Below are 17,470 nucleotides of genomic sequence, written 5' to 3' on the forward strand. Positions count from 1 at the left end.
GTCCAAACAGAAATCTCAATTAATTATATAAAACTGCAATAGAAAACACTTCATATTTTTAGATCAATCTAGTCCATATCCTTCTCAGCCTGAGAGTTTCTTTAGACATGTGATGCACCCCTTCTCTTGCACTCTGGTTATCCCATCAGGATGCCTTTAGCATCCCATTGGATGGGATGCTGTCGGTCATGTGACCAATGCCGGTGTCCTGACATCACTTGGGAGAATGGCGCTGGAAGACCAACAGCTGACATCCTTAAGGTAAGAGTTGGTGCAACTGTTATGGCCTGGGGGTAGTGGTGGTTAGGGTTAGACACCAGGGGGGGTTACGATTAGGTACTGGGGTGGCTAGCCCTAGGCCCCCCCCCCCCAAAGTTTTACCCCTAGCCACCACCACGGAGTGTTAGGATAGGGGGAAAGGGGTGGTGGAATACTTACCCTCTCCAGCATCTGAATCTTCAGTGTTAGGCTGTCATGTCACCGTCAGCATCCCAATGAGTGGTACAACATACCGAACCCATCCCATCAAGGTGCATCCCGTTAGATCTTCTTCAACCATGTACATGTAAAATCTATTACAAAGTCAAGAAGTAAGACATACATGTAAGGAAAATCCTTTCTTCTGCTTATCAGTCTGTGATGCAGAACAGTTGTTGGTAATCCCGTATCTATTGCCTTCTTTTCTATAATAAATTGTTACCAGTTTATACTGTACCTTTAATGAAACAATGGGTTAGCCTGGCACTATCCTTGATGTACCTCATTTGTTCCAGGGGATGACTATGGCAGGAATAATTGTTTTTTTTATTACAGTATTTTGTTCCTCAACTACACACCATTTACTAAAGAGAGGTGGGTAATACTCCTCCTTGTGTATGGACAGTTGAGCCATAAGCTTGTTTATTAAATGCCACATTTCCAAGAAATCTCACCTTGCAATTGTTGCAGCTACAGCCTCAGTATAGCATATATTATTATTATTATTATTATTATTATTATTTTATCCTTTATTCATATGGTGGTAAAAGGGTTCCACAGCGCCTAGCAAATTATCAAAACAAGAAAAACTGTGACTTTCAATACAAGAGAATGTACAGTAGGACAAATACTTGGTATTCCGAGAAAATCAGGGTGTTATCCCGCACAGGAGTAAACTGTAAACAAGGTTAACAGGAAGGTTTTGTTTGGTTCCGCACAGGAAAGTTATTATAGCAATGAACATGGGTTTGTACAAAACTTGTAGAAACCTGTTAAACTAACCAACAATACTAAGCTTAGAGATCCTTTAAATAAAGGTACCTGATAAATATTATAGGTTGGTGGTGCTCCCAGAGTCAGTAATAAATTGGATAGGAAAGAGAAAAACAGAAAGTCTCTGTGTTGGGGCACACTTTGAAATTTGTAAATTTATTAAAACTTAACTTTTAATTTAGTTCAGCATAAAAAAGTGAGTTGATACAGAAAAATGTTCAAAAAAACCCGAAAAAAAAAAAACATTTTTTCTGTATCAACCCCCTTTTTTATGCTGAACTAAATTAAAAGTTAAGTTTTTAATACATTTACAAATTTCAAAGTGTGCCCCAACACAGAGTCTTTCTTTTATTCTCTTTCCTAAACTGTAAACAAGTAAGAGTAGTAAAAGAAAATCAACAATAAAACTGATTTTTTTCAGTAGGATGACTTGACTATCCATAAAAAAGTTTATTTCAGCACGAGGTTCCCCCAGAAATCGAATATACTCTACTCTAAGAAAATTATAGTCGACATGGGCCAATTATAGAAAGATGTTCCCTTTGTGGGGCACTCGCTTTTTTTTTTTAGAACAATGATTTCTATTGAAGGTATCAGTTTTAATACAAGGAAATACAATAAATTGAACACACAGAGTACATTAAAAAAGCTGAAAATATAAGAATAAAAGACACATGGTACAGAAAACATCATCAACAAAAGACATACAGTATAAGAACAATCAAAAATCCAGCCAAAGGTCCCCGGATAGCACATACTGTATACCAGTGAATCGACTGGGCAAATACTGTCAGCAAAAAGCAAAAACAAAGAAAAAACTCAAACACAAAAGGAAAATAATTTAGGGATCACTAGCAGAGTCCAGGTAGAGGGGAAGAATGAATAAGGTACCAGGGAGACCATATTTTGTGAAAAGTATTCACTGTATTATTTTGCAAGCTTGTAATGTACTCCATGGAGGCTACAAAGTGAACACGAGTGTGAAGAGCGGTCATTGAGGGTGCCACCAAACATTTCCAGTTTTTAACAATCAATGATTTGGTGGCATTACATATGTGGACTATAAGCTTGTCTTAGTCTTAACTGACATATCGGACAGGGGCACTCAATAATGCCACTGCAACATCACTTGATATGGGTTTACCCAGTATCCTTGACAACAATGCCCACACTTGGTTACAAAAAGATTGAATGAGTGGGCATGACCACCATGTGTGAAAGAACGTATCTTCTCCACAATTTCTCAAACATGAGTTTGAGGACAATGGAAATATGGTGTGAAGCTTAGACGGTACCAAGTACACTCTAGTATATACTTTGTAACATGTCTCTCTTACGGCCACACTAATTGGTGCTTTAGCTATTCTTGACATAATGGTGGATCATCTCTCATCATCAATAGGGGTCTGTAGGTCTGCCTCCCATTCAAGTTCGTGAAGTTCCCAGTCAGGGGGAATTGGGGCTAGAATCAAGTGATATATAACAGGAATGTTGCCTTTTCGGCCTACTGAGTATGTACAGAGTCATTCAAGGTGAGACAGCATTCAGAGTTTACTGGTGGGGAACTGAGAATTAACAACTCTCATAATCTGAAGATATTGGTATTGGGGTAAGGCAGGAATTGAGCAGCAAGTTTGCAGGTCAGCAAATGATGAAGGAGCGAATTGACCTTCACATGTTTAAACCTATCAATGTGAAACTTCTGCCATAAAGAGGCCATAGCCTCAACATGTCCTGGGGGGAAAAAAGAGGTTGGTTCCAGATAGGGGACATAGGGGAAGGGTGAAGTCTAAAGATACACAAAGTCTATCCTAAATTTTAACCGTAAATCCTATTGTCAGGATCGCACAAGTCGAGGCTGGTCTAAGTGACCCAGGAAGCCATGCAATCCCGTTCATGTGAGGTACTCTTTTGATAGAGAAAAGATGATAAATATGGAATAATAGTTAAAATATAACTTTTCATGAAATTCTCCTTTAAAAAAAATGGGGTATCAAGACTTTCATAAAGATATAATACAGTCTTCCCCTGACATTTATTAATTCATTAAACAAATTGTAAATCTCAGAAATTCTACAAGACTGGACAGGCCAGGTGCTGTCACTGACAAGATAGTAAACATTATCATTCAATGAGCCCTGAGGAGAGCGGAACAATGCCTGGAGAGTGCAAATTGGCATCCTGCAATTTGCTGACCTGCAACCTGGAGAGGTGGAGCCAAGAGGGCAGGAAGGAAGGGGGCAGAGTTACTGCCGGTTGAGCCCTGGGGAGAGCAGAGCAGTGCCTGCAGAGTGGGAAGCCGGGGTCCTGTGATTGGCTGACCTGGAAGGCTGGAGCCAAGAGAGAGGGAAGGAACCCTGAGGAGAGCAGCTGTAACCAAGTGAGGCTGCAGGGATCCTGTGAGGAGAGGGAGAAGAGTGCCTGTGTGCACAACTGACAGAGAACTGCTGGGGTGTGCTGTGAGGCTGGTACAAGCACAAAGTGGTCTGTGAGGGTGACATAGTGCAGCCACAGCCATGACTACAGAGGGCAGGAGCTGGCGCTATGTGACTGTGGAGCTACCTGCACTCGTGGACAGTAGTTTGGACTTAGGATTCCCCTGATGGGCTGCTAAGTAGGGTCAGAGGCAGACAATTTTCTCTGCCCATGTACTGCCCCAATAGACTTAGTCACTTCATTCCGGGGTAGCTCATCATTGCCCCAAAAGTCAAGTCATCGGTGTATAGGTGAGTTAATCTATGTTGCTGGGTAAGTAATTATTCTCCCTGATTCTACAGAGAGAGTCTCTCAATACATGACCTGTTGGAAAAAAATGAAGGTTGAGTTTGAGAACCCCTGATCTATGTAGACATCTAATAGAATGGTCTTACTGTCTCTACCTATCCTAGGCCCTCTACAACCCTCACATAGAAAGGATAATATAACTATACATCTTTACTTGGGGTGCTGAAAGGGGTGGTAGATTGGGTACAGTGATTGAGAGCCCAATGAGGTCTAAGTGGCACTGCCATGCCTACAATATTGCATGACCAAGCCCAGTTGATTGGATAATATATGTATGCCTCTTTACTACTGGTGCACAAGGGTTCGGAAGAATGGTTATGGTGATTGGGAGCCCACATGTCTAAATATTTGATAGATTATCACTTCTTAATTCCATTAATTTAATCACTAAAGTAATTAGTCAAAATTTGAACATATTACAGTAAATATATTTTTTTATTGCATGCTACAAATCTGTAATTATAACACTATGCATTCCCCTTGTGGGGGTCATTCCCAGTTGATCGCTAGTTGCTTTCGTTCGCTGCGCAGTGATCAGGCAAAAAATCGGCACTTCTGCGCATGCGTATGCGGCGCAATGCGCACGTGCGTCATACTATTACAACAAATGATGTAGTTTCACACAAGGTTTAGCTAATCTTTTCAGTCGCACTGCTGGCCGCAGAGTGATTGACAGGAAGTGGGCGTTTCTGGGTGTCAACTGACCGTTTTCTGGGAGTGTTCAGAAAAATGCAGGCGTGCCAGGAAAAATGCAGGTGTGGCTGGGCGAACGCAGGGCGTGTTCGTGACGTCAAAACAGGAACTGAATAGTCTGAAGTCATCGCAAGCGCTGAGTAGGTCTGAAGGTACCTTGAAACTGCACAAAATTATTTTGTAGCTGCTCTGCGATCCTTTCATTCACACTTCTGCTAAGCTAAAATACACTCCCAGTGGGAGGCGGCATAGCGTTTGCACGGCTGCTAACAACTGCTAGCGAGCGAACAACTCGGAATGACCCCCTATGTTCATTGCAGTATAAAGCTTTAGTGGTCATATGAAGAAGTATACAATGTGCATAGAGTACATTTCGCATTGATAGGCTTCTTGTTGTTCAGAAATTCAGTATGTGTACTCTTTTAGCTCAGGTACTGTATGCATATTATTATCAGTCTCATGAGCAATTCAGTTTTGTTTTTTTCTAATTGTTTTTTCATACATGTTTTATGTAGATATAGGGTTATACACCTAGGACAGGGACAAATACAGGAATTCTGGAGGCAGGGTTTCCAAATGTTTGATTTTTAGTGCGATGGTTGCCAGCCCATGAAGGATGCATAATAAGCATTGCTCCCTCCCCACCCTCAAATGGAATCAGACTATCAATCACCAACAGTCTGATGCCTTACTGTGTCCTATGTAGTACAGGTCCAGACTATGCACAAAGTACCAATAATCAGTACTTTGTGACATGAGCCGCTTCTCAAACCAAATCTGAAGTAGCCCCACAGTACGTCAGACATATGGAAGACCAATGATCACACTAAGCCCCTTACCATATTTCCTCTGTGGTGTGATAAATGAGCACTCTATACCACAGACAAACACACAGTAGACTTAGTAGGAAGATCTGCTGACACTGGGTACATGCACATGCTGACCTTTTTACTTCATGTAGTGGCCACCAGCCAGGCTGTGCGCAAGGGGGGTTTCCAGGCAACTGGACCCTCCCCTGAATCCTATGTGGTTGTGGACATGGTTAACTGACTTGTCCTTTGCTAAAAATGATACAATTGCAATTTTCAAATTAGAGTATTCACAAGTGACAGAGTATTTTAATTATTTATGTTAATGCTCTGAATTTTGCATTAAGATCTTCTTTCTAAATTATGAATTCTGCTAAGTACAGTAGGTAAACCATACATGTTTTAGTTCTATAATGTAGCTAGTTCCCAGATAACATGTTTTAGCAAAACAAGGACAATTTACAGCAGGAAAGAAGGTCACAAATGACCACAACTCACCAGTTTAATATTTGCATTCTACTTTTTCTATTCCTGCAAGTAGATGAACAAATTATACAAATCTTGATACCGACAACTCCGCTGTGTGTTAGCTATCAATGTCAAAATAGTGATTGAGGTAATCGGCCAATATGAGTTTTAGTGATTGATTTAAATACTTGGGAGTTACAAAGCTATATTTTTTGGACAACTCATAAAGACATGTGGTGTCCCTAGATGAGCAATGTTAACTTATATTGGTAGACAAGGTCTACTCCTCTTTACACAATCAGCAATTAATTTTGACCAAACACTCATGTTTTCTAAATACAACCTTTTCAAGATCACAAGTCTTATAATAAAGTGCAAATCTAAGAAACCACAGGAAAAGTTTTCTCTGAATTTTTCATCACCTCTAACCTCCATGAGAAGATAAGTTAGAAATAGAACATTTCATAATTTCACATGAATAAACAATTTAATATTTGTCGCAGAACAATCAATGAAATGTTTCCACACTGAAGAGGGTTATGTTGAATACCTCTATCATTGGGGTTGCCCAACTCAGGTTCCTAATGACCCCTTGTGTAGACTGCTGGACAGTTCCGTGCTAAATCTATCTTTGAGTGGTTGTGGATTGCCTCTCTAGCACATAGTCCAGCTGCACCTGGCGGTTTTATTGTGCACATTCTTGGAAATTTTCTCTATATAGTTCTGTGCTAAAGCCTGCACATGTTTCTCTGATTGATATCCCATGAGATGTCAAGGTATTCTGTCAATGTGAACTAATTTGGAAAATGCAATTTTGATCTCTTTGTTTCGGAAGCTGTAAATGATGGGATTCACCAATGGTGTCACCACTGTGTACAAAAGAGATAGGATTTTGTTGATGTTTAAAGAGCTTTCTTTAGACAGAAACAGATAGGCAACTATGAGTGACCCATAATATAAGGACACAACTGTCAAGTGTGAGCTACAGGTGTAGAAGGCTTTCAGTCTTCCAGTAGTTGAAGGGATTTTTAGTATCGCCATGAAGATACAGATATATGTTACAACAATGTATATTAAAGGCAGAAAAGTAGCTGGAAGACCAGTCACAAGGTTTTCCAATTCTACAAAAGAGGTATCTGAGCATGAAAGTTGAAGGAGAGGAGCCAGGTCACAGAAGAAATGATCGATGATGTTAGGACCACAGAACTGCAACCTATACACCTGGATTGCTGTGTTCAACATGAATGAGAATGAGATAAACCAAGACCAGAAGACAAGGTGTCCACACTTCCAAAAATTCATAATAGATGAGTAGCGCAGTGGGTTGCATATGGCCACATATCGGTCGTAAGACATTACAGAGAGAAGTAGACACTCAGTTGTTGCGAGGGCTCCAAAAAGATAAAATTGGATGAAGCATCCAAAGAAAGATATAGAATCTTTATTTTTTGATATTATGTTCAGCATCAAAGGCACAATAACAGTGGTCATAAGAAGATCACACGCGGATAGATGACTCAGGAAAAAATACATAGGGGAGCTAAGGTTATGACTCACAGATGCTAGCACAATGATCAGAAGATTCCCAGAGACAGTCACCAAAAACAGGAGAAGGAATGCAACGAAAAGAAGACGTCTGTAGTTATGTAAATTCTGAAATCCTAGCAGAATGAACCTGGTCACTGTTGTCTGGTTCCCTGGATTCATTACCTAAATATACAGTAATAAGTAAGAAATAAACAGGGTAAGTCGGTGTGCCCATTCCGATTATTACTTTAATTTCATCTATAGATCATCAGACTCATAACCAACTGAAACTTGCCAACTTTATTTCTGTCCTTTTATGGATATTCCCAACATTCAGATATTTGAAATACAAGAGAGGAAAACTCTTTTCATTATTCTGTGATTCATTTCTGCTTTCTGGGAGTCTATATTGGAGACTCTACACTGAGAACTTCTCAGCACACTCTTTTTGGTTTACTTTAATGTGGTTTCTCCTAGGTGGTTTTTCAGCTACCGAGCTACTACATGTTTAGTATTTTTATCGTATTGTTAATAAAGCCAAACCTTTGTAGATCAGAGCTTTAGTAAACATTAGCTGACCAATTAAATGAGTAAAACGAACTGTTATTGCACCCATGAATATCAAAGACATAGGGAAGATTTATCTAAGCTTGGATTGAGATTAAGTGGAGTGAAATAAAGTATTGACTAGTCAGCTCTTGTCATGTTTCAGGCTGTGTTTGAAAAAATTGCAGGAGCTGGTTGGTAATTTATCCCCATCCAATTTATCGCTCTCCAAATCTTAGTACAGAGACCCCTATTTTATTTTATCACCCAAAATGTTTTTTAATGTAAAAACACTTTATTGATTGCTCATAGACTATTTTCAGCCAGATAAACTGTTGGTCATGTTATATTAATGAAAGTTTTTCTTCTTCTTCTTCTTCTTCTTCTTCTTCTTCTTCTTCTTCTCCTCCTCCTCCTCCTCCTCCTCCTCTTCTTCTTCTTCTTCTTCTTCTCTTATCAGATCTGTATAGTGTACACCCTAAAACTTTAAGAATGGGACTGAAGGGGCTGTTATAGAGCATATATTTAGAAAATGTTTTATGCCTCACAGGGACACTGTTATGGAATAATCTATTCTATCTTCTAAGGTAGTAAATTAACAGTACAGTAATTCACTTTCTGTCATCAATATTGCTCAAATGAAATCACAATTTTAAATGTGTTTCTTTGATTTTTTTTTGTAATTTAAAATTATTCTTTAAAGGTCTGCCTTCTATGTACAAGGGAGCAGACTCATGTTGTTCTTGGTCAATATTGTGAAACACACCGTGTGGAATAGCCCAAAATCAACCGATTCAATCTAAAATAAAAGGACACCTTGGCATTCCAGATATACAGGCATTATCACTGGCTACAATGTTCAGATACAGTGCATCTGGAAAGTATGCACAGTGCTTTACTTTTTCCACATTTTGTTTCATTACAGCCTTATTCAAAAATGAAATAAATTAATTTTTCCCTCAAAATTCTACACACAATACCCCATATTGACAATGTGAAAATAGTTTTTTTTTTAGATTTTTGCAAATTTATTAAAAATAAAAAACAAATAAATCACGCGTACATAAGTATTCACAGCCTTTGCCATGAAGCTCAAAATTGAGCTCATGTGCATCCTAGTCAGGATGGTCACTCTGTCAGAGCTACAGCATTCTTTTGTGGAGAGAGGAGAACCTTCCATAAGGGCAACCATCTCTGCAGCAATCCACCAATCAGGCCTGTATAGTAGAGTGGCCATATGGAAGCCACTCCTTAGTAAAAAGGACATGGAAACTGGCGTAGAGTTTGCAAAAATGCACCTGAAGGACTCTCAGACAATTAGAAACAAAATTCTCTGATCTGATGGGACAAAGATTGAACTCTTTGGCGGGAATGCCAGGCATCATGTTTGTCATTATGGGGTATTGTGTGTAGAATGTTGAGAGAGAAAATGAATTTATTCCAGTTTGGAATAAGGCTGTAACATAACAAAATGTGGAAAAAGTAAAGCACTGTGAATACTTTCTGGATACACTGTATATCACAGATAACCACCAGTTTGAAGATGCGTTAATCACCGAATTTTCCACGGCTGCCTTATTACATTCGCCTCAAACAATATAATTACTTAACATACTCAAGACAATATATACTGTACTCTTCTAGAGAAATCCAGTATTCGCTCTCTTGCTATGTACAGTAGTCAATGCTATGAGATGTGAAAAGTGAAAAAAAAGTTAAGGATATCTTTGATCCAGAGGGTACTAAGTTAACTTTTCAAAAACTGAACGAAAAATATAATATCTCAAAATGTAATCCCCCTCCTATTTTCGGATTAGTTACTATGGAAATTGTAAATTCACTGAAGAAAATAACATTCATAAGATAGGTATAACAATTATTGAGAGATTAACCCAGACAAAACATAAGAAGTTTAGGATTAAATATTTATATAAATATTAAATTATGAATTTAATGGGTATTAACATATTAAGGCTTTATGTATTGCTAAATGTCAAGAAATACATATTAAAACTTTAAACACAATACATATGACTCAGGGGCAAATAATAATAATAATAATAATAATATTAATAATAATAATTTTATTAATATATCACTTTTTTCCCACAAGACTCAAAGTCGGTTTACAAAACAAAAACATAGCCCAGATTTTTAGCATTACAGAAAAGTACAGAAAAAAAATAACAATGAACATAATGGGCATAACAAACATAGGGGCTGATTGAGACCTGATTGCTAGGCTACGTTTTTTCACAGCTTGCGATCAGATCTGAACTGCGCATGCGTATGCACTGCAATGCACATGTGCAATGGACCATAGCCACAGGGATCGCCGGTCAGCAACGGGATGGTGCAAAATTTCTGAATGCATGGGCGTTCACAAGGAGATTGACAGGAAGAGGGCATTTGTGGGTGACAACTGACCGTTTTCTGGGAGTGTTTGGAAAAACGCAGGCGTGTCCGGGCATTTACAGGGAGGGTTCCTGATGTCAATTCTGGTCCCGGACAGTCAGATGAGATCGCAGATGCTTAGTAAGTCCTGGGCTGCACTGAGACTCCACAAAATCAGTTTGTGCAGCTCTGTACACTTGCACAGCTCAAATACACTCCACCTGTAGGCGGTGACTATCTGATTGCAGAAGGGCAAAAAATGCTGCCTAGCGATCAATTCTGAATTATCCCCCATAATGTAGAGTTGGTGCAGCCATTTTGGGTAATAATAATTTCACGGGCTGCATACCCCAACCCCTGCAAAGTACAAGGCAAAACAGCCATTTTGGGTGCACTACATAGGTTACCCTGGGTGGAGCAGACAACCCTAGAAGAGATGAAACATAATGGGGAGGATACAGCAAACTATAGCTAGATGCCAGGGCACTTACATAACCATAACATGTATATATCATCCCACCCACGGGCCTATCAGGTGAGGCAGCCATTTTGGGGTGCTACAGATGTTATGGTATTTGTGATAAACCACACAAGGAAGTAAGGCATATATGGGTAACTGAGATGTGTGTAATATGAAATAGATGCTAGCCAGACTGTGTGGTGGATGTCATTGAATCGCGTTTGCCCAGGAACCAGTCCAGCAATCTCTGAGAGGGTTCAGCAACTCACAGAAGGTTGCAGCCAGGAATGGATCCAGGGGACTAAGGGCAGGAGCAGGGATTTAGATGCAGGCACAGTTCAGAAAGTGTCAGGGGCATGGTGAAACTGTAAACATAGAACCAGGCAGCATTTTACAAATTATGAATTTTGATAAATGAAATAGCAAGTTTAGGCATAAAGAGAGGGCTAACGGAATTTTAGAAGAAATGGCAAATATATTAATTCTCAATTTCAATAGAATCTAAAAAGAAATAAACGATACTAAATCCAACAGCAGAGTATAATTAGAATTAAAAGATAAATATTAAAACATTGGAATTCAGATGTATGCACTAAGGTGATATCTTTTGATGTTATACTTTTTTGTATTTTCATTCAGTATTATTCTTTTTGTTTTGTTATGGAAGGATAATACGAAGCTTCCAACAAATATGTATTCAATGTAATGGGAAGTGTGACCAGTTTTGGTAAATCCATTAAGCTGCATTATGTATTATTTAGCAAAATTAGTTTCTGATTTGTGGGTTAGAGCTAAAAAACTAGATTAACAAGTGATTATACCAAACTTGTAATTGTTTCCTATTGTGGACATGCAAAATCCAGTCCATTCCCAACACCCCTAGTAGTCACTTTAGGTGCAAGTAACTTAATACTGTGTAACATAATTTACTGTAATATACTTTTATACTAAGGTTGATTTGGGGATTTTGGAGTATTTGTAATATATTTTCATTGGATTTTGCAAATCAGGGATTTACTAAAGACAAAACTGATTATAAAATCAGCTAAAGTAACGAAACTCAATGAAAATCAAACAATTAGCATGCATAAAATGGGGAATTGATGCTAGGGACGAGAGTACTATACTCCCATTATATAAATCACTTGTGAGGCCACACCTTGAATACTGTGTACAATTCTGGGCACCTTACTACAAAAAGGATATCCTGGAGCTAGAAAAGATTCAAAGGCGGGCGACCAAACTAATTAAGGGTATGGAGACGCTGAAATACGAGGAAAGGCTTGCAAGACTAGGCATGTTTACACTGGAAAAGCGGAGATCAAGAGGGTACATGATCAACATTTATAAATATATAAGAGGACAAAATACAGATCTTGCGCAGGACCTGTTTTTGGTTAGATCAACACAGAGAACTCGTGGACACTCGCTCAGGTTAGAGGAGAGGAGATTCCGCACAATACGGCGTAAAGGCTTTTTTACGGTAAGGACGATACGTGTTTGGAATTCCCTGCCTGAGTGAGTTGTAATGGCCGACTAAGTCAACACCATTAAGAATGGGTTAGATATATTGCTAATGGACAAGGATATCCAGGGTTACGGGGCATAGTCACGCACTATGGTTATTATAAAAAAGAGGGGTAAAACGTAAACGGCAGTCATCAACTTCAGTCAAAATTTTATACAAAATAATAGTGCATAGGAGACCACAAATAGGTTGAACTCGATGGACAATTGTCTTTTTTCAACCGTAGATACTATGTTACTATGTTACTATGAAAATCAAATATCGACCAAACATCTGTACTTTCATATAGACAGAAACAGGATCTTTGGATTTACTAACAGTTGGTTTGAAAACTGATTAAAAATTGAACATAAAACAGACACTGAAATCCCCAAAATGAGTGTGGATCATTAGGTTGACCTCTATTAGGCCGACAGTTACTAGGTCAACCCCATATGTTTGACATGGTCAAAAGATCAACATGGTCAATAGGTAGACAGTGAAAAGTTAGATGCTTGAAAAGGTCGACAGTTACAAAAGGTTGTCACAGTGAAAAGGTTGAAATGGAAATGTTCAACACAAAAAAAGGTTGACATAGGGTTTTAATTTTTTTGCATTTTTGGGTATAATTTTAATGTTGAACCACAAATAATAGAATAATAACTAGTGATGTGCACAGGAGATTTTTCGGGTTTTGTGTTTTGGTTTTGGATTCGGTTCCGCGGCCGTGTTTTGGATTCGGATGCGTTTTGGCAAAACCTCCCTGAAAATTTTTTGTCGGATTCGGGTGTGTTTTGGATTCGGGTGTTTTTATACAAAAACCCCTCAAAAACAGTTTAAATCATAGAATTTGGGGGTCATTTTGATCCCATAGTATTACTAAACGCAATAACCATAATTTCCACTCATTTCCAGTCTATTCTGAACACCTCACCCCTCACAATATTATTTTTAGTCCTAAAATTTGCACCGATGTCACTGGATGGCTAAGCTAAGCAACCCAAGTGGCCGACACAAACACCTGGCCCATCTAGGAGTGGCACTGCAGTGTCAGACAGGATGGCAGATTTAAAAAAAAGTCCCCAAACAGCACATGATGCAATGAAAAAAAAAGGTGCACCAAGGTCGCTGGATGGCTAAGCTAAGCGACCCAAGTGGCAGACACAAACACCTGGCCCATCTAGGAGTGGCACTGCAGTGTCAGACAGGATGGCAGATTTAAAAAATAGTCCCCAAACAGCACATGATGCAATGAAAAAAAGAGGTGCACCAAGGTCGCTGGATGGCTAAGCTAAGCGACCCAAGTGGCCGACACAAACACCTGGCCCATCTAGGAGTGGCACTGCAGTGTCAGACAGGATGGCAGATTTAAAAAAAAGTCCCCAAACAGCACATGATGCAATGAAAAAAAAGAGGTGCACCAAGGTCGCTGGATGGCTAAGCTAAGCGACCCAAGTGGCCGACACAAACACCTGGCCCATCTAGGAGTGGCACTGCAGTGTCAGACAGGATGGCAGATTTAAAAAATAGTCCCCAAACAGCGCATGATGCAATGAAAAAAAGAGGTGCACCAAGGTCGCTGGATGGCTAAGCTAAGCGACCCAAGTGGCCGACACAAACACCTGGCCCATCTAGGAGTGGCACTGCAGTGTCAGACAGGATGGCAGATTTAAAAAATAGTCCCCAAACAGCACATGATGCAAAGAAAAAAAGAGGTGCAATGAGGTAGCTGTGTGACTAAGCTAAGCGACCCAAGTGGCCGACACAAACACCTGACCCATCTAGGAGTGGCACTGCAGTGTCAGACAGGATGGCAGATTTAAAAAATAGTCCCCAAACAGCACATGATGCAATGAAAAAAAGAGGTGCACCAAGGTCGCTGGATGGCTAAGCTAAGCGACCCAAGTGGCCGACACAAACACCTGGTCCATCTAGGAGTGGCACTGCAGTGTCAGACAGGATGGCAGATTTAAAAAATAGTCCCCAAACAGCACATGATGCAAAGAAAAAAAGAGGTGCAATGAGGTAGCTGTGTGACTAAGCTAAGTGACCCAAGTGGCCGACACAAACACCTGGCCCATCTAGGAGTGGCACTGCAGTTTTCTAGCGAGAAGATGAGTGCTTCCATCCTCATGTGAATCTAAACCACTTGCCATGAACATAGGCCAGGGCCTCAGCCGTTCCTTGCCACTCCGTGTCGTAAATGGCATATTGGCAAGTTTATGCTTCTCATCAGACGCTTTTAATTTTGATTTTTGGGTCATTTTACTGAAGTTTTGTAGTATACTTGACGACACAGAGGTAGAGCAGTGGACTACTGTACCGTACTGCTATATATATACTGGTGGTCAGCAAAATTCTGCACTGTCCTCCTACTATATAATGCGCACAACTAAAATGCAGCACAGGTATTGATGCATAGTATACTTGACGACACAGAGGTAGAGCAATGGACTACTGTACCGTACTGCTATATATATATATACTGGTGGTCACAGCAAAATTCTGCACTGTCCTCCTACTATATACTGCGCACAACTAAAATGCAGCACAGGTATGGATACATAGTATAGTTGATGACACAGAGGTAGAGCAATGGACTACTGTACCATACTGCTATATATATACTGGTGGTCACAGCAAAATTCTGCACTGTCCTCCTACTATATACTGCGCACAACTAAAATGCAGCATAGGTATGGATGCATAGTATACTTGACGACACAGAGGTAGAGCAATGGACTACTGTACGTACTGCTATATATATACTGGTGGTCACAGCAAATTTCTGCACTGTCCTCCTACTATATACTGCGCACAACTAAAATGCAGCACAAGTATGGATGCATAGTATACTTGACGACACAGAGGTAGAGCAATGGACTACTGTACCGTACTGCTATATATATACTGGTGGTCACAGCAAAATTCTGCACTGTCCTCCTACTATATACTGCGCACAACTAATATGCAGCATAGGTATGGATGCATAGTATACTTGACGACACAGAGGTAGAGCAATGGACTACTGGACCGTACTACTGTATGTATACTGGTGGTCACAGCAAAATTCTGCACTGTCCTCCTACTATATACTGCGCACAACTAAAATGCAGCACAGGTATAGATGCATAGTATACTTGATGACACAGGGGTAGAGCAATGGACTACTGTACCGTAATGCTATATATGTACTGGTGGTCACTGCAAAATTCTGCACTGTCCTCCTACTATATATACTGCGCACAACTAAAATGCAGCACAGGTATGGATGCATAGTATACTTGACAACACAGAGGTAGAGCAATGGACTACTGTACCGTACTGCTATATGTATACTGGTGGTCACAGCAAAATTCTGCACTGTCCTCCTACTATATACTGCGCACAACTAAAATGCAGCACAGGTATGTATGCATAGTATACTTGACGACACAGAGGTAGAGCAGTGGACTACTGTACCATACTGCTATATATATATACTGGTGGTCACAGCAAAATTATGCACTGTCCTCCTACTATATACTACAATGCAGCACAGATATGGAGCGTTTTTCAGGCAGAGAACGTAGATATTTTCAGCACACTGAGCACAGATATTTACAAGCACACTGAGCACAGATATTTGCAGCACACTGAGCACAGATATTTGCAGCACACTGAACACAGAAACTGAGAGAACGCTGCACGTCCTCTCGCTATCATCTCCAAAGCACGAGTAAAAATGGCGGCGACGCGCGGCTACTTATATAGAATACGAATCTCGCGAGAATCCGACAGCGGGATGATGACGTTCGGGTGCGCTTGGGTTAACCGAGCAAGGCGGGAAGATTCGAGTCTGCCTCGGAACCGTGTAAAATGGGTGAAGTTCGGGGGGGTTCGGATCCCGAGGAACCAAACCCGCTCATCACTACTAATAACACACATGCAATTTTAGCTTTTATGATACATTCTATTGGTTGAGACTTAATTGTGATGCCTATAAAAGTAGAACCCTTTGCCGAAGAAAATCCCTCTCTTCCACCTCTCCTCTCTTTTCCTACTCTTCCCAACCTCTATAACAAATGCAAAATAAAAAAAACACAAACTACACAAACAAACTGAAAAAAAACCTCCACATGCACACACACAGAAACACGGACAAGGACAAAAATAATAAACGGGACTAGACCAAGAGTACAGTATGTTATAACCTCAAGATGCCAACACAACAGAGAAATAGACAACAGAAAACTCACTGCACTCTCTCTTTACTCTCTTAATTGAATTCTCCTCTTTCCTGGCAAACACTCTTCTCACTCCACAAAACTCCCTTTCAATTGGGATGGTTATGTCCCAGCGTTTTTATAAGGAGTTTATGATACTTAAGGCGCATGTGGTATGTTTGGGCCATTGGGAATTCATAAAGAAGAGTTGGCAATTTTTTTCCAATTTGATTCGGTTTGATAGTCGCTTTTATTGGTGATTTTATGTTTGAATTTGGAGGGGACATCCAAGAATGAAACAAACAACGCTAGTCAGAATCGACCCACATCGAATCGGATTTTGAAATCATCTTCAAAATCAATCATTACTAAATGTGCGATTTGGACAGTGAAAAAGGAAGTTTATTTTAGTTGATTTAAATCGACTTTGAAATTGACTACAAAATTTACAGTATATATAACCCTACATGTCCATATATAGGCTGCAATTTTGAAAGCCAGATAGGTTGTTTTTGCTCTAATGGGTCATAAATTACATTGGTTATAGGCTGATAATGATTGCCAGTACTGATCAACATTCAGTGGCTTTGTTCAATCAGATGTATAATTTGTGTGTGTACTTTCATGGTTAAAAGTGATGGTTTGGTATGTGTATACTAGTATATGTACCTATTGTCATTTGTGGGCAATTAAATTAATGTTCTGTTAAGGACACTTTACCTGATGCAAAAAAAGAACTGTGGTGGTCATTACGAGTTGATCGCAAGTAGCAATTTTTTGCTGACCGTGGGATCAACTAGATGCCGCCTATGGGGGAGTGTTTTTC

General features: G+C 39.8%; 1 protein-coding gene across 1 annotated transcript; it reads right to left on the minus strand.

Annotated features, from left to right (window-relative positions):
- Nucleotides 1-6,776: 6,776 nt before the first annotated feature.
- Nucleotides 6,777-7,712, minus strand: LOC134933986 (olfactory receptor 11L1-like). Its single transcript, XM_063929514.1, has one exon. It carries the CDS (start codon nt 7,710-7,712, stop codon nt 6,777-6,779), a length of 936 nt encoding a protein of 311 aa, XP_063785584.1.
- Between the last annotated feature and the right edge of the window lie 9,758 nt (nt 7,713-17,470).

The sequence above is a fragment of the Pseudophryne corroboree genome, chromosome 6, assembly GCF_028390025.1.
Source record: "Pseudophryne corroboree isolate aPseCor3 chromosome 6, aPseCor3.hap2, whole genome shotgun sequence".
Classification (NCBI taxonomy): Eukaryota; Metazoa; Chordata; class Amphibia; order Anura; family Myobatrachidae; genus Pseudophryne; species Pseudophryne corroboree.

Excerpts from the sequence above, each read along its gene's own strand:
- LOC134933986 (XM_063929514.1), bottom strand. The coding sequence starts at position 7,712 with ATGAATCCAGGGAACCAGACAACAGTGACCAGGTTCATTCTGCTAGGA.